This window comes from Ursus maritimus, unplaced genomic scaffold (genome assembly GCF_017311325.1).
Source record: "Ursus maritimus isolate PB19 unplaced genomic scaffold, ASM1731132v1 scaffold_14, whole genome shotgun sequence".
NCBI lineage: Eukaryota > Metazoa > Chordata > Mammalia > Carnivora > Ursidae > Ursus > Ursus maritimus.
In genome coordinates, this window is record NW_024423786.1 from 52,636,825 (window position 1) to 52,659,239 (window position 22,415).

At 46.5% G+C, this 22,415-nt stretch overlaps 1 protein-coding gene across 1 annotated transcript in view; it reads right to left on the reverse strand.

Moving 5' to 3' along the window:
* The window catches only part of ADGRE1 (adhesion G protein-coupled receptor E1), a 53,682-nt gene that overhangs the window by 9,280 nt on the left and 21,987 nt on the right, over positions 1-22,415 (reverse strand). The window contains exons 6-17 of the mRNA XM_040629467.1: positions 20,252-20,410; positions 17,985-18,134; positions 15,387-15,527; positions 15,164-15,301; positions 13,915-14,003; positions 12,488-12,571; positions 8,614-8,791; positions 6,888-7,007; positions 5,588-5,781; positions 4,960-5,130; positions 3,288-3,482; positions 1,791-2,026 (exon numbers count right to left, since the gene is read on the reverse strand). Coding sequence (XP_040485401.1) covers positions 1,791-2,026; positions 3,288-3,482; positions 4,960-5,130; positions 5,588-5,781; positions 6,888-7,007; positions 8,614-8,791; positions 12,488-12,571; positions 13,915-14,003; positions 15,164-15,301; positions 15,387-15,527; positions 17,985-18,134; positions 20,252-20,410 — 1,855 coding nt within the window. The remainder of the gene's footprint in view (positions 1-1,790; positions 2,027-3,287; positions 3,483-4,959; positions 5,131-5,587; positions 5,782-6,887; positions 7,008-8,613; positions 8,792-12,487; positions 12,572-13,914; positions 14,004-15,163; positions 15,302-15,386; positions 15,528-17,984; positions 18,135-20,251; positions 20,411-22,415) is intronic.

The window sequence follows — 22,415 nt, forward strand, 5'->3', positions numbered from 1 at the left end:
CTGCAGCCACACCTGCTCAGAAATGCACCCCGTATTTGCTCTTTCTCTTCCCCACACCTAGTGCTTCTTCCCAAGGCCATCTCAAATCCTTGTCAATACTACTCCTCTCTTCCAAAACTTTCTGTCGTTCTCACCACCTGGAAGGTATTCTCCAAATTCCATGCCCCTGCCCCAGTTTCCCCTTCTTTCAGCCCAATCCATCTGTTCTCCAACCACACCTTGAGCCCTCCTTTGGGGAGCTATTGCCCTCACTTATGTTGCCACCCCCTTTCCTCTTTGCCTATGTACATTTCAGGAGAGCTTTCAAAAATTGTTCAAATTCTACTTCCTCCAGGAAGCCTTCCATGAACTTTCCCACTCCCCCATGCTATCATCCTTCTCTTGCCTGTGTCAGTACTTATATTACCTACACCAACATCAGACACTTCATCATGGTGGCCTTGCATTGTCACCACCACCTCCTGACAAGACAGATCTGAATTCAGTTTGGACACTTCCTAGCTATGTGGCCCAGGGCAAGTTCTGCAACTGTGCTGAGCCCCAGTTTCCTCTGAAGTACCATTTATCAAGCTGTTACTTTATGTATCACCATGTGCAGCAGCACAGGTTGTACACTGCACAAACCCAGGGGACGCTATTCACACAGTACACAATGGAGACTCGTAGCCCTCACACAGAGGATTTCTCTTGAGAAATACCAGAGATAATACACATTTGTAAAGCTTGCAGGATTTAGGTTCGATGAATGCTCACTTAACTATGGATTCCTTCCCCTCACCTCTTATCTCATGACCTCACCTGAAATATAAACCATCAGTAGCAGTCAGGCAGAAAGCCTGGATATTTAGTACCCTAACCACAGCTCAGTAGTGCTCCTAACACAGAGTGATGAGCACGGGCCCTGGGATTGGAAAGGGCCAGATTCATGTCCTCACACAACCCCTTTCTCACTGCAATGGCAAAAAAGCCTGGCTATCCTCATCTGTAAATTAGAACAGCACCACTATCTCAAGGATGGTAGAATTACACGACATGATGCAGTGAGTTCCAATCTCTGCCCTAGCCACATACTGCTTGGGCTGTCATTTACAGAGTTGACTCACCTTTTTTTTTACTTATACAATGGAATCATGTCTATGATATCATGAGTTTAGTTGGTATGCTGGCAATTTTTTCCTAATGTCTTAGAAGATAAATACAAAAATATTTTAAAATTATATTCACCAACATACTACCCAAAATCCTCCCACATGGAACCATGTGATAAAACTTGCTTTAAAATAGACAATGGTAATGATGATGATGGTATGTATAATGCTTTACCATGTGGTGCCAGACACTATTCTAAATGTTTTTCAGATAATAACTCATTTAACCCTCATAACTATGATGTAGGCATTGCTGTCAGCCCCTGTTGCATGGATGAGGAAATGGAAGCATATAGAGGTTAACTAACTTGCCCAAGGTAGCACAGCTAGAAGGTGGTGGAGTGAGGATTCGAACCCAAGCAGGCTGGTTCCAGAATCCATGATTTAAAAAATTACAACCAAATTCATGGTTTACAGCACCACCATTCATCTATACTATAGCGCAAACCATGGCTCCTGTATTTGTGCAGTGCACAACCTGTGCTACTGTACATGGCAGCCCTGAGACCAACAAAACATAAAGAGCTCGATAGATGGTAGATGCAATTACCACTACTGTTTTTGCTCTTTTTGTTGTTTATGTAAACACCATCATGAACCCTGGCAGCAGGCCCTTCAGGGAGACAGAAGGGTATCACTTACCGATTGTGCATCCCATAACCTTTAGGTTGCACACTGGCAGAGACAGCCACCACCAGCACTGGGAGCCCGTAGCCAAAGGCACAGAGGTACCACATCTTGATGTTGCGAGAGCTGAAGTAATTCACCACTTTCAGGTTCCTGACCATAAGGAAGAGCATCACAGCCTCTACCAGCATCCAGAAGAAACAGGCAAGGAAAAGGTAGTGCAGGAAGCCTGCAATGATGGCGCAGCCCATCTGGAGAGGAGAAGCATGCACACTCAGGATCCTCCCACTACCCTGCCCCCACCCCCGCCCCAGAAGCAGGTTCAGACAATAGTGAGGGTACACTTTGATTGGAATTCCCCAACCACAGCCCATTCATTCATTCCACAGACCTTTAGAGAGATATTCTTCCCTACAGGTGCTATCATCCCTCTGGTAGGGGGACCAATGGTCCTGGTTTGCCTGGGACCGGTGTTTCCCAGGACATGTGACTTTCAGAGTTAAAACTGGGAGAGTTTTGAAAAGAACGGGGAGTCGATCACCCTACCTCAGAGGGTGTTTGAAGCTATGGGGGGGGGTGTCCGCAAACTGTAGCCATCGGGCGGGCGGGCTGTTTTGTAAATAATGTGTCACTGGCACACGGCCACATCCATTTTTATATTTTCTATGGCTGTTTTCATGCTAAAACAGCAAAGTTGAGTGGTTGCGACAGAGACCCCAGGATCTGCAAAGCTGAAAATATTGATAACTGCCTCTTTACAGAAAAAGTGTGCTCACTCCGGGTCAAACGGTGGGAGTGACATGTGCTACCAGCATTGAGCTCTGGGAAGCTAAACATTCCACAGTGAGGGACAGCTAAAATGTCACTAATGCTCCTTCTGGAAAAATCCTGAGAGCCTACTATGTTTCTGGTGTAGTTATAAGGGGTAAATTGGCCAAAGTCCTTGCTCTCATGGGGCTCATAGTCTAGTGGGGGAGGGGAGGTAGATACACAACAAGTAAAACAACAAGTAATCAATATGATTTCAAATAAATGCAGGGAAAGAAAGCAAAAAAGACTGGTAAGGGATAGAGTTTCTCAGCTGTAACATTATTGGCATTAGTAACACTACTGCCAGATTATTTTCTGTCATGGGGGCTGTCCTGTGTACTGTACGGTGTTTGGCAGCATCCTTAGTCTCCACCAGATGCCAGCCCACCAATACTGTCCCTAGATACCACCGAGGGTCCTCTAGGGGGCAGAATCCTCCAAAATAAGAACCAATGGTTTAAACAGTAATAGGAGGGACCACCGCGATATATAACAGGAGCAGGGAAATGATTTTAAACCGAGACTTATCACAAGAAGGAGTCAACCAGGTGAAGAACTGGGAACAAGTATTATCAAAAGAGGGCACAGCACATGCAAAGGTCCTGAGGTGGGAACTAGCATAGACGTTGTTGGGTAGGATGAGCAGGGGCAGATGCAGAGATGGGGGGGCAGAGTGAGGACACAGTCTAAGGGATACGGGACCTGGTTGTCCGTCTTGTCTATACCGACGATGAAGAGAGTCTTGGCCAAGAAGAGGCAGATACAGAGGTTCAGGTGGAGGTAGGTGTTCTGGTTGCGAATGGCACGACACAGCAGGAAGGTGGCAATGGCCAAGACGAGACACACCAGGGAGGTGATCATGCCCACGTGGCTAATGATGTACAAGGAGAAATCCCTCTGTCAGGAAGGAGATACACCGCTCAGAGTGGGACCGACGTCCCTCTAGGAGGAAAAAAGAATTATCCAGACTCCTGACTGGGGCAGAAAGGCCTCGGGGACCTTTTCTCCCTCTGACACTCGGAGTGAACTAGATCTTGTCCATCATCATCCTTTGGAATCCATCAGCACCCATTCCCACCCCTGTCCTGTGCCCCATCTCATGCTATACTAGAGCAGGATGTCTATAAACTACATTGCCCAGAATCCTCTGGGGCTTGGGTCCTGGACATCATTTAGGTTCTCCAGTGAGATATATGCACAGAAGTTTTGGAAGGCAGAATGGAGGCAGATACCAGCTTTCTGCAGACAGGAGCAAGCTATGGCCGGGCCCCACATTCCAGCTGTCCCTTCCTCGATCGCATGGATGTGGGGTGATCTGACAGCAGCAATTTCCGACCTCTGGATTACAGCTGCAGAGGGGTGATCTTGAAGCCAGACCCCAAGTGGCAGTCCCTGACTTCCACTCCTCCATCCCTTCCCGTGATTTTGTGAGCATCCCATTCCCTGTGTGAAATACCTGGAGTGGTTACCGTTTCCTGCCTCGAACCAGGGCTGCTACACAGGTGTTCAGAGGTGCCCCACCTTCTGAGAGCGGAAATGGCAAGCCGAGTCCTTCCCCTAGTCACAGTTATTTTTATTCACAATTCCTTTTAAATTTTTGAGTTCCTTCTGGGTATTAAAGATGTGCCAAGGTACCGTCTCACCAGCTACTGCCTATGATTTTGTGATGTGGTGGCTAAGAGAACGGACTAGAGTTCTGCCAGTTCCCAGTTTATGAGTTTGGCCAAGAAGACACTTACCTGCTCTGTACCTCGGTTTCCTCATCTGTTAAAAGAGGATACTAACAGTAACGACCCTGTAAGTTTGTCGCAGGAGGATTCAATGAAAATCCTTAGAGTGCCCACAGCTGTGCCGGAAATGTAATTCGTGTTCTGTATGTCTTTCCTCTCCACTGAATCCACCCGCTCATCAAGGCTCACTTCACAGCCCATCCCCTCCCTGATTGCTTGCTGGCTCTCAGCAACGCCCATAGCACTACTTCTCGCACATGGTTTTGTGGGAAGAGACCTCTGGAGCTAGACTGTCCTGGGTTCGAGTCTCGCCTCGAGTTTCCCAAGTAGGTGGGCTACGGAGCCTCAGCCCCCATCCTGTACAAGGGCCTGAAAACACTTAATAAAGGGTCCAACACAGTAGGTGCTCTGGCAATGGGATCTGTGATTATAATTATCCCAACATCAGCTCAGGGGCATTTCTCATTTTATATGTGAACGTCATGGCTTCTCAGCCAGACCCTGAATTCTCCAAGGGCAGAGGTGCTCTGTCCCCCTCGACTCCCTCCCGCAACACCCAAGGCCACGAGAGACACACCATGGATGTGTACTCAATAGTTTCCCCTTGAGTCTGGGGAGCCAGAACACAGAGAATCCGTACTGACCGTGAGCTCCCCAGAAGCCATGATGATGGCCAGGTTCATCATTTGGTAACAGCTGCAGACGGTGTGCGTCACAGAAGCTTCAAGGACCACACAGCCAGAGGGCATCCACCTACCACCCTCTGCATCGGTGTCCCAGGAAACGCAGATAGGTCTCTCAAATTCCTGCTTTGGCTGAAAACAGAAAAGCTCTGGTCACCTGAGACTCTCTTTCCAATGGATTCAGTACAACCAACTTCAAGAGTCATTTGGGGCAAGAAGATGGAGGTATGCTAGGGAAGGAACTGCGGTATTTCAGCGTGCAAGGAGGGAGAGAAAGGTCTCAGATGCCAGACCTGCTTCTGGCACTGCCTTGGTCATAGCCAATGTACATACCATCCCTATAAATGTTCCTGCATCAACATCACTTAATCTGAGCCCAATCTTGCCCAGTGATGGATGAAAGAATAACACGTAGAAATAGGAGAGCCCCCTCCTCCGGAGGTGGATTTTGGGCATTGACTTGAGTTGCAAGAGACTGTGGGAGCTTGCTGCCTTCGGGGGTCCCTCTCAGAAATGAAAGTTAAGCCCGCTGGGGAATGGGGCATTCTCAATAGGTAGATGGGGGCTCAGCAGGGACCTCTTCACAAACCTCAATGTTCTCCAGTGTGTAAATGACTGGTTCAGAGAAGCCAGCTTTCTTCACCCCAGTCATGATGCCCTGTACGACGCGAGACTTCAACTTCCTCTGGGAGTTGGCCAAAGGGGTCTGAGGGTCTTGGAAGAAGCTGTCATCTAAAAGAGACTCCATCCCCGAAAAGGAGACAAAAGCCACTCCAGTGGTCCCTAGGATTTCCCCCAAAGGCAAAAAAAAAAAAAAAAAAAAAAAAAGGAATCATTTGCTTAGTAGTCATTATAGACGACCCAACATGTACACACACATACACGCTTTAACATCCCACGCATCTCTCTACCTCTGCTGGCCTGCTCTGAGGATTGCAACGCCAGTGCAACCATGGACTTGTAGATTGGTGGCCCTCGCAGGAACCATTAAAAAAAAAAAAATCCTGAGTTGCCACCACCTGGAGAAATGCTGGCTACATTTAAAAATAAATTTGAATTTGTATTTTTAAGGGACAAACTGAGCAGTGGGAAATAATTAATGGTTATTAGCCTCCCCTTCTTGCTCCATCTTTTTGGTGGGCTTCCCCTTTCAACGTTGGTGGTCTTCAGGGATGTCCCAGGCCTGCTCTCTGAGCCCTCCAGACCTCAGGTAGATTGGGGAATGGCCAACAGTGGCCCACAGGCCAATCGGGCCATTGCCTCTTTTGTATAAATAAAAGTGTTACTGCAACACGGCCACACCCATTCACACAGGAATCCCTTTGCACCTCAATGCCTAACGTAAGTACTAACCCGCCCTCCACAGGACAAGTTCGCCAACCCCGATGCAGACTAGCACCGGCCACTACCAATAGCACATGAACCCAGGTAATTTTGAATTTTCTAGTAGCCGCATTTTTAGAAAAATCAAAAACAGGTAAAAATCGATTTTCATGATATATTAATTCAATACATGCAAACTATTATCATTTCAACCTATAATCAATATAAAAAGTGTGAATGAGATTTTTCCATCTTTCATTTTTTGTACCAAGCCTTTGGAATCCGGTGTATATTTTTACACTCACAGCCTGGCCACGTTTCAAGTGGTCAATGACAAAAGGGGGCCAGTGGCCGCTTTACTGGGCAGTGAAGGTCTTGCTGCATTATTGGGAGAGTATCTATTCATTTAATATCTGACTTCCCCAGCTGATGGGAAACTCCCTGAGGACACGGACCTCACCTCACTGATCCCCTCACGAGTCTTGGCACCTACGAATTGACTGAAAAATGTGTGTGATTGAATGTACCGTAACCACCCTCCTTGATTCCCAGGAGCACGTCCGTACCTCTGGATTCAGATTCCTCAATGGTGGAACACCCAATCTCCATCGTGTCCCCTTTGGCTTTGAAGTGAAAGGTCACATTCTCTTCGGTGCATTCTTCCTTGATAATTTTGCTTTCAATTTCTAAAACGAGACAGCGGGACACGTGGGTGGCTCAGTCGGCGAAGCGTCTGCCTTCAGCTCAGGTCATGATCCCAGGGTCCTGGGATCGAGTCCCGCATCGGGCTCTCTGCTCAGCGGGGCATCTGCTTCTCTGCTGCTCCCCCTGCTTGTGCTCTCTCCCTCTCTCTCTCTCTCTCTCTGACAAATAAGTAAAAATCTTTAAAAGGAAATAGGGAGACTTTGCCTGAGGTTACTCAGAAAGTGAGTCCTGAATTAGGTTTCCGTCCAAAAAAGTTATACATACCTAGTTGCAAGCAAAGACTAAAAGGCCAGTTCATCATGGGGGAGACCTTGAGCCCCTGATGAGTGACAGGAGGATGGTAGCAGCAGACTGCTAAGAAACCCAGCTGCAGCTGCGGGGGCGAGCTCTCGCCACACAGGGGGGCATCAGGGAAAGATGGGGTTGAAGTCAACAGTGACGGAAAGCAACAGTACCCTCTGGCTACTCTACATTTAGACAAGTTTTCCGAAGCCAAAGGAAATAGGAAGGGGCTGGGGCGAACCCGGCAGAGTGGACCAGGGCTCTGCCACCCACCAGCCTTTCCAACCTGAACTATGACCTCAGGTCCCTCACCTGGGGCACGGCAACAATTACAGGGGTCTTGGGATAACGAAATAGGTAATGGAACTAGAGGTATCCTTTTCCTTCCTTTTCTTTTTTTAATTTAAATTTAATTAATTAACATATAATGCATTGTTTGTTTCGGGGTAGAGCTCTGTGATTCTTCATTCTTATATAACACCCAGCACTCATTACATCACCCAGTTACCCCATCCCCCCACCCCCCTCCCCTCCAGCAACCTTCGGGTTTGTTTCCTCTGATTAAGAGTCTCTCATGTTTTGTTTCCCTCTCTGGTTTCATCTTGTTTCATTTTTTCCTCTCTTCCCCTATGAGCCTCTGCCTTGTTTCTTAAATTCCACGTATCAGTGAGATCATATAACTGTCTTTCTCTGATTGACTTCTTTCGCTTAGCATGATACTCTCTAGTTTGGAAGTATCTTTTTAAAATATAAGCCAGGTAATGCCACGCCTGTTCTCAAACTCTCCAGTTCCGTACCCCACCTCCAATCTCACTTCAGATAAAATCCTGAGTCCCTACATTTGCCTGCAAAATCCACCTCTCCCCTCCTTTTCTGCAGGCTCTATGATTCTCTACTCCACTTTGGCCATGCTGGCCTCTAGATTGTTCCTTGAACTCACCAGGTATTTCTGTGCCTGATCTTTCCCCAAATACGTACGTGGCTCCCTTCCCCTGTAAGCCGGCAATGCTCCCCCAAGCCCGACCCTCTCTCGCTGACTTAGCCGGCTGTACTCTTCTCCATAGCACTCTCTGTGTTTCATATACTAGGTGTTTATTTATTGTGGGACTCAGAGAGTTGTTGAATCGATAACAATGTCAGCCACTCGGTAAATGGGAGATGTTGTTCAAGTCCTTGGACTGACTTTTCCATGAGTTCAGAGGTTTGAAACAGTTGGGGAAATGGGATACGGGGAAGCCACGGAGAATCGCATCGCCCAAGGTCCCGCCTCAAAGTCAGTGCCCGGGTGTAACCTTGCCCTGTTACCTAAGCGTTCAGTCCGAACAGTCTGACTGGCATTTGCTGAGGGTTTCAGGAAAGCTGCCAAGGTGGTGCTTTTCACACTCTCCAGGACCACAGTGGCCAGCGCGGAGGTCTCTTCTTTGGTGAAGTTGGACCACGTGGATGTTTGTTCGAGCACAGAGGCAAAGCTCTCAACTGTGTTCTGCAAGGAAAGGTGTTTGCACACTGTGCACCCTCTCCCTCTTCCCCCGCCCCTGAGACAGCAGCTGTTCCTTGTTCCTCTCTCAACCCTGTCCCTCTCTCTCCCTCCTTCTCCCTCCCTCCCTCTCCTCCTCCCACTCCCTCTTTCCCTCCCTCTCTCTCTTTCCTTTCTCCCTCCCACCCTCCCTCCCTCTTCCTCCCTCCTTCTCCCTCTTTCCCTCCCTCCCTCTGTCTCCCTCCCTCCCTCTCTCTCTTTCCTCAAGAGAGTGGGTTGACAGTCAAGGCCACTGAAGAATTAAAAGGGCATCTACTGAGCTTCCTCCTGAACCCAAAGGCCCCCTTGGGATGAAAAATGGTGTAACCTTTAAATCAGCACCTGGAATGGCATTGCTTGCACATAGCTCTGACCTAGCGACTTCCCCTGCTAGAATTAATTCTTCCAGAAATGCTTAAAAATCATGCAAGGATCTTGCCCAGTGATGTTTATTTCAGTATGGCTTGTGATAGCAAGAAGTCAGAAAGTCTTAAAGTCTAACAGATTGGCTAAATAAATGATGATGAAATCAAATCATGGGATAGTATGCAGCTGTAAGAAAAGAATGGTGTTATATAGATATATATATGCACATATACATATATACACATATACATACATATTTAATATACATACACATGTAAACATAGATAGATAGATAGATCAGATAGATAGATAGATGTATTAACAAGCGAAAAGGTCCATGAGCTATTAAATAAAACAAATAGCAGGATAACATGTATATGATATCTCATTTCACTTAAAAAACAAGCACTTTCATTAAAATGTTTCTACTTCTGATTCTACTGTTTCTGGCACATAGACATAAGAAATAATCAATACTTATTATAAGCCAGGTGTTAAGGGTCTTACCTATGTTAATTTTAGGAAGATATCTGTGAAGTAGAGACTGCGATGCCCATTTTTGGATGGGGAAACAGGACATACATCTAGGAGGGGGCAGAGCCAAGATTTGAACCTTGGCAGGCTGGTATCAGAGGCTGAATGCTTCTGGTAGGTGCTCACTAAATGGCGTGTGTGTGTGTGTGTGTGTGTGTGTGTGTGTGTGAGAAAGACAGGCATTCACGAAGTGCAATGGTATGGAAAGATACATATCTAAATGTTAACATTGATTATGTCTGAGGAAAAGAGTTAAGGAAAGAATAACAATAATAATATTACTATTAATGTTGATATGATTCCCTTTACTGCTCATCAATAAATTGACTTCTGCAAAGTGACTCTGATCCCCCCCAAAAAAATATTCACAACCTAATAAATACAAGGAAGAAATTAATTGACTCCAGTCAGATGAGGAAGGAAATTAACTGAAATCCTAGCAGGAATACCAATTTCTATCTATCCAAATTGGACAGTTAAAACATGAAAAGAGGGGCATCTAGGTGGCTCAGTCAGTTAAGGGTCCAACTCTTGATTTCTGCTCAGGTCATGATCTCAGGGTTGTGGGATCGAATCCTACATTGGGCTCCACACTCAGTGGGGAGTCTGCTTGAGATTCTCTCTGTCCTTCTCCTTCTAACCCTCTCCCCTGTGCACACTCTGTCTCTTTCTCCCTAAGATAAAGAAATAAATCTCTAAAAAAAAAAAAAAAACTACACAGAATTTCAGTAAACACTGGATGAGGGCACAGCTTGAGAGATGTTCCTTCTGGAGAAACAGGACGCACTGAGTTCTGTAACCATATCCCAAGCACAAGGCATGTGTGTGGGGTCCCTCCCCACCAAGATACACAAAAAAATCTCAGGTAGAATCATCCTGCGAAAATGTGGTCCTCAACTCTATGGTTGAGGAAACCTCATTAAAACTCCCTTTGAAATGTGAAATATATTCTTAGCTGGGAACGCTGTTTTATTTCCTTGGGGAGGTAAAAAAAAAAAAAATCGGTAGGCAAGCTAAGACTACATAGTGTTAATACTTTTGTGTTCGATTTAGAAAGTTTTGTGATCTTTGGCATAATCTGGAAAGTGGTTGTTGAAAGGGTTTGGAACAATTCAACACATTAGAGAAGCTGATTAACCACGTGATTTCACTGCCCAAAGCAATTAGATGTGCGGTAAACGTGTATTTAATATGAACACTGTAAGAGAGCACAGCTGTGGATTAATGGTTTTGAACATTTAAAAAATCTGAATTATTACATTTACACATCTGATCGATTGGATTTATGAATCCCTTGAAGGCGTAGTGACTTTGCCTTTTAGGTTTGTAAATCTTCCTCATTAGGTATTTGAAATTTGGAGGGAAATAAGAATATTCGTATACATAGTATAAAATGAAGGAATCTAACTAAATTTGTAAAAACGGTTTGTTTATGGAAATTTAATCTGAAAACCCTAAGTGAATGTACTTATTTATGGAAATGTAATCTGAAATTTAAATCTGAAAACCCAATGAGTGAATGTACACTTAATGAACAAATATGTTTTACCAATAAATTAATTTTAAATCAAATTACAAATGAAAGCATTATTCTTACTTTGGTACAAAACCAACCAAATGTATTAATAAACTAACAACAACTGTAAGTTCAACTGAAAGTCTTAAGAAAAACCGGGTTTTCAAATCTACAATTGTAATGACCAAGTAATCTCATCTCTAGGTATTTACCCTGAAGAAATGAAAAATTGGGGACATGCAAACATCCCCCCCAGACAGACACACAGACATACAAACTGTATGTAAATGCTTGCTGATTACTGCCCATAGCTGAGGTGGAGTCAGGGGAAGGGGGAGATGTTGGTCACATGTGCTTTAATGTGCACGAACCCTAAAAATATTACACTCAGAGTAAGAAACCAGACACGAAAGACCATATTTTGTAGGACTCCTTTTTCATAACATACCCAGGACAGTCACGTCTACAAAGACAGAGAGCAGATCAGTGGTTGCCAGGGCCTGGGGCGGGGGCGGGGAGCAGCTGCTTCCTGAGTACAAGTTTCCTTTTGGGGGGATGGCGGTGATGGTGGTTACACGATGTTGTGAATGTAGACAATGTCACTAACAGTTATAAAAAAATAGGAATTGGGACTATTGATCACAATCTTGATGACTCAAAGGCATTATGCTGAGTGAAAGAAGCCACATCCTGGGGCGCCTGGGGGCCTCAGTTGGTTAAGCATCTGCCTTCAACTTCGGTCATGATCCCGGGATCCTGGGATCGAGCCCCACCCGGGGCTCTCTGCTTAGTGGGAACCTACTTCTCCCTCTCTCTCTGCCCCTCCCCCTTGCTCATGCTCTTTCTCTCTCTCCCTCTCCAAATAAATAAATAAAAATCTTTTAAAAAGAAAGAAAAGGACCCATATCCTGTGTGATTCCATTTATATAATATTCTTGAAAAGACAAGACTAACGACAGAGATTTCCTGGGGCTGGTGGTGGAGGGAGCATCTGACAATAAAGGGGAAGCCCAAGGGAGAGTTTGGAAAGGAAACGGAACTGTTCTATGTTCTGGTTGTGGTGGTGAGTACACAGATCTATTCAGGTAATAAAACTCCTAAAGCTGGACAGAGAAGGGTAACTTTACTGTATGTTAAATTTTAAAAACTTGCAACTGTAATAAATTATATGATAACTGAGCCCATTAATTATATCCAAAGTGTCTCCCAAGATGTTCAAAACACAATTACGAAAACTTTGTCGTTACCTTCAGAGACACCGTGGCCGTTCTGTTTCCGCAGGCATCGTCCAGAACACCGAAGGTGGCATTCAGTAGTGTGCAGAAGGAGCCCTGTGCCCCAGAGAAAGAGCACGAGTGAGCCACAGACCGATCGATCCCCCAGCATGTCAAGTGCGCGTTGGCCATCCAGTCCACCGTAAGAGTGGCCCTAAACTCCTAAGGTGCCAGGAGGCTCTGGAGTTCTCAGAAAAATAGAAACTCGCCATTTGAGCAGACCTGGGGCCACAGCACCTTTCTGTTCAATGAATAGAAGAAACAAATGCAAAGACACAGCAAAACTATTTCGTGGGGTCAAAGATGGGGGAAAGGGTGGAAAAAATCCAGGGGTCCAAATCGAGTATTATTCAGCCACAAAAAAGGGTAAAGCCTTGGCACCTGCTATAATGTGGATGAACCTTGAAAACATCGTGCTAGTGAGAGAAGCCACACGTGCGCGCGCGTGCGCACACACACACACACACACACACACACACCACGTACTGTATGATTACATTTATATGAAATATGCAGAATAGACCAATTGATGGACACAGAGAGCAGATCAGTGTTTACCAAGGGCCAGGGGCAGGGGCAACCGGAGGGCAATGTTGTTGGGGATACGGTTTCTTTGGAGGGGACGAAATGTTTGACGGCTAGAAGTGGTGATTGTATACCATTACGAATATACTAAATGCCTCCGAATTGTGCACTTGAAAGTGGTTAGAACGGTGAACTTTTAGGCGTATCTCACCACAATTTTTCGAAAAAACAACAGCAGTGGTCCAAGGGAATTCCCAAGCTAATTCATAAGCGCATATTGAAAATCATAACATCAATCCCCGAAGATGGAACAGCCTCATCGAGAATCACGACACCCCAATTCCTCCTTGCCTGGCCCAGGGGCTGTGTGCCACCCCTCCCACATCACACAGACGCAGTACCAGCACCCTCACTGGTAACGAGACTTCAACATCCTTTCTTCTTTTAGTGAAAGAATTCCCAAGTCTTAGACAAATGTCCTCTCTTCTCAGCTTTCCTTGAAGCCAGGTATAAGCAGAAGCGATACTGGGTTATACTCTTAAAGAGAAGAACTATGCCCTTCACTTCCCCCGCCCACCAACCGAAACGCAGACGTGATGGCAGGGGTTGGAGCAGCCATCTTGGACCACAAAGTGGGAGACTTGTGTTGATGATGGCAGAGCATTTACGGAGCCAGCACATCAACTCTCCACAGCTGACACTCAGATTGTTTACAGGGAGAGAAATAAACTGCTGTACAATTTAGGTCACCGTTCTTTTAGCCTTTGTTAAAGCTGCAAAACATCATCCTACCTGAGTGGCTTCTAGGAACCTTCTAGGAACTTCTAGAAGTTCTTCTAGGAAACTCAAGAGCTAGGAACCTTAAAAACACTTACATATTCAGGCTCCACTGCTCCTCCCACTTGGCAGAGCTGGACCCACTCGTTGTTGGGTATCACATCTTCTTTACACTTGAAGGGAATCCCTAGGAAGAAAACAAAAGCAACCAAATTAAAGCTGAACCACAGGAAGCTATGATTAAAAGACAGGTCTGATTTCATTATCCCCTGCTTCGAATCCATCCATTACCAGATTATATGGCAGCTACACACTGAAACACCAGGGACTCTGAGAAGCAAGAGACCGAGGGAAAAGAACAGGTAGGAAAAGACTATCCAGAGCATGATGCCATTTTTATAACGCCCCAAAGCAAACAAAACTAAGTGAAGTATTGTTTAAGGATACATACATGGGGGCACCTTTTAAGTAGGGGAATTATAAACACGAAGTTCCAAGTAGTCTCCTCTGGGGAGAACTAAGAGATGCAATGGGGAAGGAACATGCAGGAAACACAATGGCATCAATGATATCCTAGTTCTCGTGTTGGCAAGGGCCTCACCGGTACTCATTTTATTATTATGCTTCCTTGCCTCCATGTAAGCTACCCCTATTTTTAATGTATCAAGTCATCCACAGTTCTAAAAAATTTAAACCATTCACTGTTCCCTATTGTTCCCGGGCGGGGGGGGGGGGGAACCCATCTCCAAAATTCCTCACATGGCTCACCAGTTCCTGCAGGATCTGACCTCTGCCCATGTCCACAGGTGCACCTAATGCCATTTCCCCTGGTCCTCACTCTGTGCTAGCCTCAGGGCCTTTGCACATGCCACAACCCCCCCACACTGAGATCTCCACTCTTCATCTGGATAATTCCTACTCTTCCATCAAGCTTCAGCTTAAATGTCACTTGCCCAGAGTATATTAAATATCTCATTACTCACTCTGAAGTGCACTATGATTTTTCGGGGGTCACACTCGTCGTGCTTATTAAATAATTATGTGTGTGCTCTCTACTTCCTTCCCTACACTATAAACTACATGAAGGCGAGTATCACGTCCATCACATCCAGGACTGAATCATCAGTACCTAGCGCAGGGGCCTGTTTGACTAATTAATTAATAGATGCCCCAAGAATAATTTAATGAATGAGTGAACTAATCAATTAGTGAATGAACACATTAGAAAAGAGAGAATTGTAGATGAGGTAAAGGTAAGAGGAAGATCCAGAGTCTGAGTAGATTGAGGATTTCACAACCAAACCAAGACACAGATTCCATCACTAAGAGACACAAAGAGATGATTACTTTTGCAGCTGAAGTTCAAGGAGCCTTCTGGATTGGGTTCAAAGCCCCCAGGGCAGCTACAGCTGTAGGAGCCCAGGACATTGGTGCAGACAGAATTGGGGCCACATGGTGATGGATCTTGGGAGCACTCGTCAACATCTGCAAAGAACTTGAGAATATCAAACAACCCGAAAGAACCTGGAGATACTTCTTTCCACGGGTGTTCAGCCAACCCTCTCCTCACCTCTACATTCGACTTCTTGGTCTGTGAAGCTCAGCTGTCCATTGCTTGGTGCAAAGCCAGGAGAGCAGGTGCAGAAGTAGCTCCCAGGGGTGTTGGTGCATGTTGCGTTGGAAGGGCACATGTGAAGGCACTCATCGATATCTACAGCGTAGAGAATGGGCATGAGGCCGAGCTGGCTAGCAATCCTACAAAAGTCATGCTTCCAACGCATCGGTTTGTCTCTAAAAAAGGTAGCCCAAGCACGGACATTTCCCAGAACACTCTGCATATAGGTGGGGCCATGTGACTAGTTTTCACTTACAGAATCTGAGCGGGTATGACATTTGTCGCTTCTGAGACAAAGTGGTTGCAAAATGGGTGTGCCTCCTCTCTCTTTCCTCACCACTGGCTGAAGCAGGGATTCCAAAGCCCCCAGGGGTATGAAAACCAACAGATGCAGGGGAATTGATCCCTATATCACCATGTGGAGAAAAGCTGCCCCCTGGCCATGTCTATATGGTACGTCTATATTGGATGGTAATGAGAGTAAGAAATTTCTATCATGTTAAGCTAGTGATTCTCAACTGAGGGCAGTGTGTCTCCTCTACCCCCAAGTGACATTGGGCAATGTCTGGAGACATCTTTGGTTGCCGTGACTGGGCTAGGGGTAGGGAGTGACCTAGTAGGCAGAAGCCACAGATACTGCCAAACATCCTACCGTGCCCAGGACAGCCCCCCACCACGAAGAACTATCTAGCCCAAAATGTCAGTAGCACCAGAGTTGAGGAGCCCTGGCCTACTAATATAGGGTGATGCCAGGTCACTGTGGCAATATGGAATTACTGCTCCCTCTGGGGGGTTCTGAGCCATAGGGGATATACGGAATAGAATGTCCTGGGAAAAAATAATCAGGAGAGAGGTAAGGGCAAAAGTCGTCATATTCCTCTGTCAATTCACAAAACAGGAGGAATAAACAGGCAATATCCATTAGCAGCCTGTGCAAGTATACAGTATATTGTACCATGGAGTGTTGGGAGAAGTCCTTGGGATGCGCATGTAGACTAATTTGGAGGTCTCACAGGGCAGGAGGATGACCCACAGTTGGAAGGTACAGGGAAGTTGTTATCTTCTTGGTATCGCAGAAAAAATCTCTAACCAAAGAGTGCCCTTCTGTAAGCTCCCCACTTACAAACATATTTAAGCATCCCCGAGGTGAACTCTCAACAGAAATAGCACAGGGGCACCTGCGTGGCACAGAGGTTAAGCGTCTGCCTTCAGCTCAGGGCATGATCCCGGCCTTATGGGATCGAGCCCCACATTAGGCTCCTCCGCTATGAGCCTGCTTCTTCCTCTCCCACTCCCCCTGCTTGTGTTCCCTCTCTCGCTGGCTGTCTCTATCTCTGTCAAATAAATAAATAAAATCTTTAAAAAAGAAAAAGAAATAGCACAAATGGTGGGTGCCTCGGTGGCTCAGTCGGTTAAGGGTCTGCTTTCGGCTCAGGTCATGATCCCAGGGTCCTGGGATCGAGTCCCGCATCAGGCTCCCTGCTCAGTGGGGAGCCTGCTTCTCCCTCTCCCTCTGCTGCTCCCCCTGCTTGTGCTCTCTCTCTCTCTCAAATAAATAATATGTTTAAAAAAAAAAGAAAAGAAATAGCACCCACTGCAACTCTATACACAACCAATGAATCATTGAACACTCCATCAAAAACTAATGATGTGCTATCGTTGGCTAATTGAACGTAATAATAATAATAAAATAAATAGCACAAGTGGAATTCACATTTTGCATATAGAGCTGGACTAGGTGCGTGGTTTTCAAAACTGTTTTGACGGAGGGAAACTTCCTTCGTGCAAAGTGAAACCTACAAGTAGATAAACCAAAAGCATTGATAATCGGACTGAAATGGGGTCCTGAAAAGATGCCTAGGGGCCTGGAGTGCTGTATTGGTTTATCTCTAAGGTCCCTTTCATATTTGCCTCTCTATTGTTCTGCCTCTAACAGCATTAGCAGCTGGTGAAGATCAATGAGTGAAAAGAAATAGAATATTTTTAATGAAAAGAACCATGCGTTTCCCTGGGGGGGGTGTCAAAGAACATAAGATATGTTCTGCAGTAGAGTAGATCCTCCAAAGATGGCCGCCATCAATTCCTCCATTTCCTGTGTGCATGTGTTGCTCGGCCAGCGAGATAGGGTGTTAATTTCCCCTTCCTTGGCTTCTAAGCTGGCCCCATGACTTTGGCCAGGAGACTGTGGCAGAAGTAACGTTCTGGGACTTCCAAGCCTAGGTCTTATAAGAACCCGCAGTTTCTGCTTTCTTCCCCTTGCAACTTCCCTTCCTGGAAACCAGCTGCCATGCTCTGAGGAAGCCCAAGAAGCCATGAGGATGGGCCCATGAGGGAAACTGAGAGACCCAGCTGAGCTCACAGCCAGAGACCAGCACCAGCTACCAGCCATGTAAGCAAGGCCATTTTGGACCTGGCAGCCATCCTAGTGCCCCAGATAAACCATTCGGTCAACCCACAGAGTCAAGAGCAAGCACGAAGCGTTGTTTGTAAGCCATTACATTTCAGGATGGTTTGACATCCTTTGAAAGGGCTCAGCATGCCTGGGAGCATTACCTGCACATCTGAAATCCTCCGGTTTCTCAGGGGTCCAAACAGCAGGTGAAAAGAACCCAGGCAGGCAGGAGCAATTGTATTTTCCCAGGGTGTTGATACAGACGGAGCTGAGGCCACAAAGAGTTGAGTTCCTGGCACATTCGTCCACATCTAGGCAGAAAACCTGTCTAAGTCAAAAGGATGAAGGACGCCGAGGCCGTGGCAGTGCACAGCCCCACCCGGACCAGAGCCAGTGAGTCTTCCGGGCTCTGCTTGCACCCCCCCTTAAACTCTACTGAAAGGAAGTGCAAAGAGGCAGGTCTATGACTCACACAAATCTCCAGATGAGGCTCTCTGCAGCTCCAATCCAAACTCCTCATTGGAACACATGAGACCCCAAGAGTCTGGTCCCACCTAAGCTCACTTAGCTCATCTTTCTTTTCTAATCCCTCAGCAATTCCTGATCCAGATTATCTGATGACCTGTAGGTTCTTGAAGGTGTATTCTCTGCTCCCTCAGCGTTTGAACTCACTTGCCTCACTCTTTCTTTGATAAATCTCAATTGCTTTCCAAGGAATCACTACTTTATCAAAAAATAATTGAGACGTGTCTGAGTGGAGGGGTGGAGAGCATGGAGAGTCTGGGCTCAAAGTCTGGCTCTGTCCCTATAGGCTGTGTGTTACTGGGTGCTGTGGACTGAATGATGTCCCCCGCCCCCAAATTCATATGTTAAAGCCCTAACACTCAGTGGTGTGTGGACATGGGACCTTTGCAAGATGATGAGGTTAAGAGGAGATCTTAAGATGGGATTAGTGCCCTGAAAAGAAGAGGAAGGGACACCAGAGCTCGCTTTCCATGAGGATGCAGAATGCAGGCAGTCGTCCAGAAGCCAGGAAGAGAGCCCTCTCTGACCATGATCTCAGACTTCCAGCCTCCAGAAGAGAGAGAAGATAAATCTCAGTTGTTGAAACCGCTCTGTCTGCGGTGTTTTGTTCTGGTGGCCCCAAGCTGACTAATGCCTGGGCAAGATAATTCACCTCTGTGTGTCTCGGCACCATCATCTGTCAGATGGGGATAATGATAGTACTCACCCCATAGGGGTTTTGGAGCATTAAATAAGGTGGTATCTGTGAAGGACTCAGAAAAGAGCCTGGAGAACAGCAAGTATGAGGGAAGTATCTGTTAACTAAAATAAAAAACTAACTGGTGACATGTTGAGCTTCTTTGTGACAGGTGCTAAGGAAGGTCCTGCATGCACCTGTTTAAGGAATGCCTCACAGCAGCCCCTGTGAGTGCACACGAACATTATTTCTGTTTTTCAGATAAGGAAACGGAGGCTTCACGATAGTGCAGAGTCAGGCAGCCTGGGAAAGCCACACCCAGGATTTAAAATCAGCCTCTATCTGCTTCTGGACTTGTTGGAGGACAACTTCCCAGGCTGTCTTGAGTCAGAGTCTGGGAATTTGGGGATTAAGTCAACGCTGGCCCTAGGCGAGGCCCCACCCTGGGTTGTCCGATGTCGCAGCCTCATTTGGAGGCAGAATAGCCTGATAGTTAGAACACAGGGTGTGAAGTCACACTGGGCACAGTTCGGATCCTGACTCCCCTACTTCCTATCTATTGGACTGTAGGAGAGCTGTTCCATCACAATGGAGGCTCAGTTTCCTCATCTGTAAAATGGGTACAAAATACACTGATACCATCAGGTTGTTGAGAAGACAATGAGCACATGAGTGGAAAAGCTTAACATCCCTTGGCTGGGATCCTGCCTCCAGGCCTCTGTACCTGCTGTTTCCTCCACCTGGAACACCCTTCCCCAGATACCCACTATCTCTCTCCCTCACGTCCTTCACATCTTTTCTCAATATCAGCTGCTCAGCATGGTCTTTCTTTACTACTCTATTACATGGAGACCCCCATCCCCAGCTCTCCCTATCCACCTTCCCTGCCTTATTTATCTTTATCTCCTTCAACTATTCCTGACACACAATATGTTCATGCATTTATGTTTCTCTCTCCCTCGACACTGGAATGAGTTCCAGGAGAACAAATAATTTTGCCTCTGTTAATCACTGCTGTATCCACCAGCCCTAGAATAGTCCCTGGCATATAGTAGGTTCTCAGGAAGTATTTGTTGAGTGGGTGCATGAATGAATGAGTAAGTGATTATTGGCTTCCGCTTAGCAGGTGAGGGTGCTCAGCCCAGACTCCTCCTGACCCCTCCCCTTCCACTGCTGTCTTTGCCAACAGACTTGGATCTTGTTCCCCAACAGATCTCTCCCACCTACCTTCACAGGTCTCTCCTGGGCCCTGGATGTTCGTGTTTCCACTGCTCGACTCAAATCCTAGGTTGCAGACACAAGAGTAGCTTCCAGGACTGTTGTGGCAAGTCGCGTGCTCTGGGCAGATTCCGGGATCGGCACATTCAAAAAGCATTGATAATTGGACTGAAATGGGGTCCTGAAAAGATGCCTAGGGGCCTGGAGTGCTGTATTGGTTTATCTCTAAGGTCCCTTTCATATTTGCCTCTCTATTGTTCTGCCTCTAACAGCATCAGCAGATGGTGAAGATCAATGAGTGAAAAGAAATAGAATATTTTTAATGAAAAGAACCATGCGTTTCCCTGGGGGGGGTGTCAAAGAACATAAGATATGTTCTGCAGTAGAGTAGATCCTCCAAAGATGGCCGCCATCAATTCCTCCATTTCCTGTGTGCATGTGTTGCTCGGCCAGCGAGATAGGGTGTTAATTTCCCCTTCCTTGGCTTCTAAGCTGGCCCCATGACTTTGGCCAGGAGACTGTGGCAGAAGTAACGTTCTGGGACTTCCAAGCCTAGGTCTTATAAGAACCCGCAGTTTCTGCTTTCTTCCCCTTGCAACTTCCCTTCCTGGAAACCAGCTGCCATGCTCTGAGGAAGCCCAAGAAGCCATGAGGATGGGCCCATGAGGGAAACTGAGAGACCCAGCTGAGCTCACAGCCAGAGACCAGCACCAGCTACCAGCCATGTAAGCAAGGCCATTTTGGACCTGGCAGCCATCCTAGTGCCCCAGATAAACCATTCGGTCAACCCACAGAGTCAAGAGCAAGCACGAAGCGTTGTTTGTAAGCCATTACATTTCAGGATGGTTTGACATCCTTTGAAAGGGCTCAGCATGCCTGGGAGCATTACCTGCACATCTGAAATCCTCCGGTTTCTCAGGGGTCCAAACAGCAGGTGAAAAGAACCCAGGCAGGCAGGAGCAATTGTATTTTCCCAGGGTGTTGATACAGACGGAGCTGAGGCCACAAAGAGTTGAGTTCCTGGCACATTCGTCCACATCTAGGCAGAAAACCCGTCTAAGTCAAAAGGATGAAGGACGCCGAGGCCGTGGCAGTGCACAGCCCCACCCGGACCAGAGCCAGTGAGTCTTCCGGGCTCTGCTTGCACCCCCCCTTAAACTCTACTGAAAGGAAGTGCAAAGAGGCAGGTCTATGACTCACACAAATCTCCAGATGAGGCTCTCTGCAGCTCGGGATAAAATCCAAACTCCTCATTGGAACACATGAGACCCCAAGAGTCTGGTCCCACCTAAGCTCACTTAGCTCATCTTTCTTTTCTAATCCCTCAGCAATTCCTGATCCAGATTATCTGATGACCTGTAGGTTCTTGAAGGTGTATTCTCTGCTCCCTCAGCGTTTGAACTCACTTGCCTCACTCTTTCTTTGATAAATCTCAATTGCTTTCCAAGGAATCACTACTTTATCAAAAAATAATTGAGACGTGTCTGAGTGGAGGGGTGGAGAGCATGGAGAGTCTGGGCTCAAAGTCTGGCTCTGTCCCTATAGGCTGTGTGTTACTGGGTGCTGTGGACTGAATGATGTCCCCCGCCCCCAAATTCATATGTTAAAGCCCTAACACTCAGTGGTGTGTGGACATGGGACCTTTGCAAGATGATGAGGTTAAGAGGAGATCTTAAGATGGGATTAGTGCCCTGAAAAGAAGAGGAAGGGACACCAGAGCTCGCTTTCCATGAGGATGCAGAATGCAGGCAGTCGTCCAGAAGCCAGGAAGAGAGCCCTCTCTGACCATGATCTCAGACTTCCAGCCTCCAGAAGAGAGAGAAGATAAATCTCAGTTGTTGAAACCGCTCTGTCTGCGGTGTTTTGTTCTGGTGGCCCCAAGCTGACTAATGCCTGGGCAAGATAATTCACCTCTGTGTGTCTCGGCACCATCATCTGTCAGATGGGGATAATGATAGTACTCACCCCATAGGGGTTTTGGAGCATTAAATAAGGTGGTATCTGTGAAGGACTCAGAAAAGAGCCTGGAGAACAGCAAGTATGAGGGAAGTATCTGTTAACTAAAATAAAAAACTAACTGGTGACATGTTGAGCTTCTTTGTGACAGGTGCTAAGGAAGGTCCTGCATGCACCTGTTTAAGGAATGCCTCACAGCAGCCCCTGTGAGTGCACA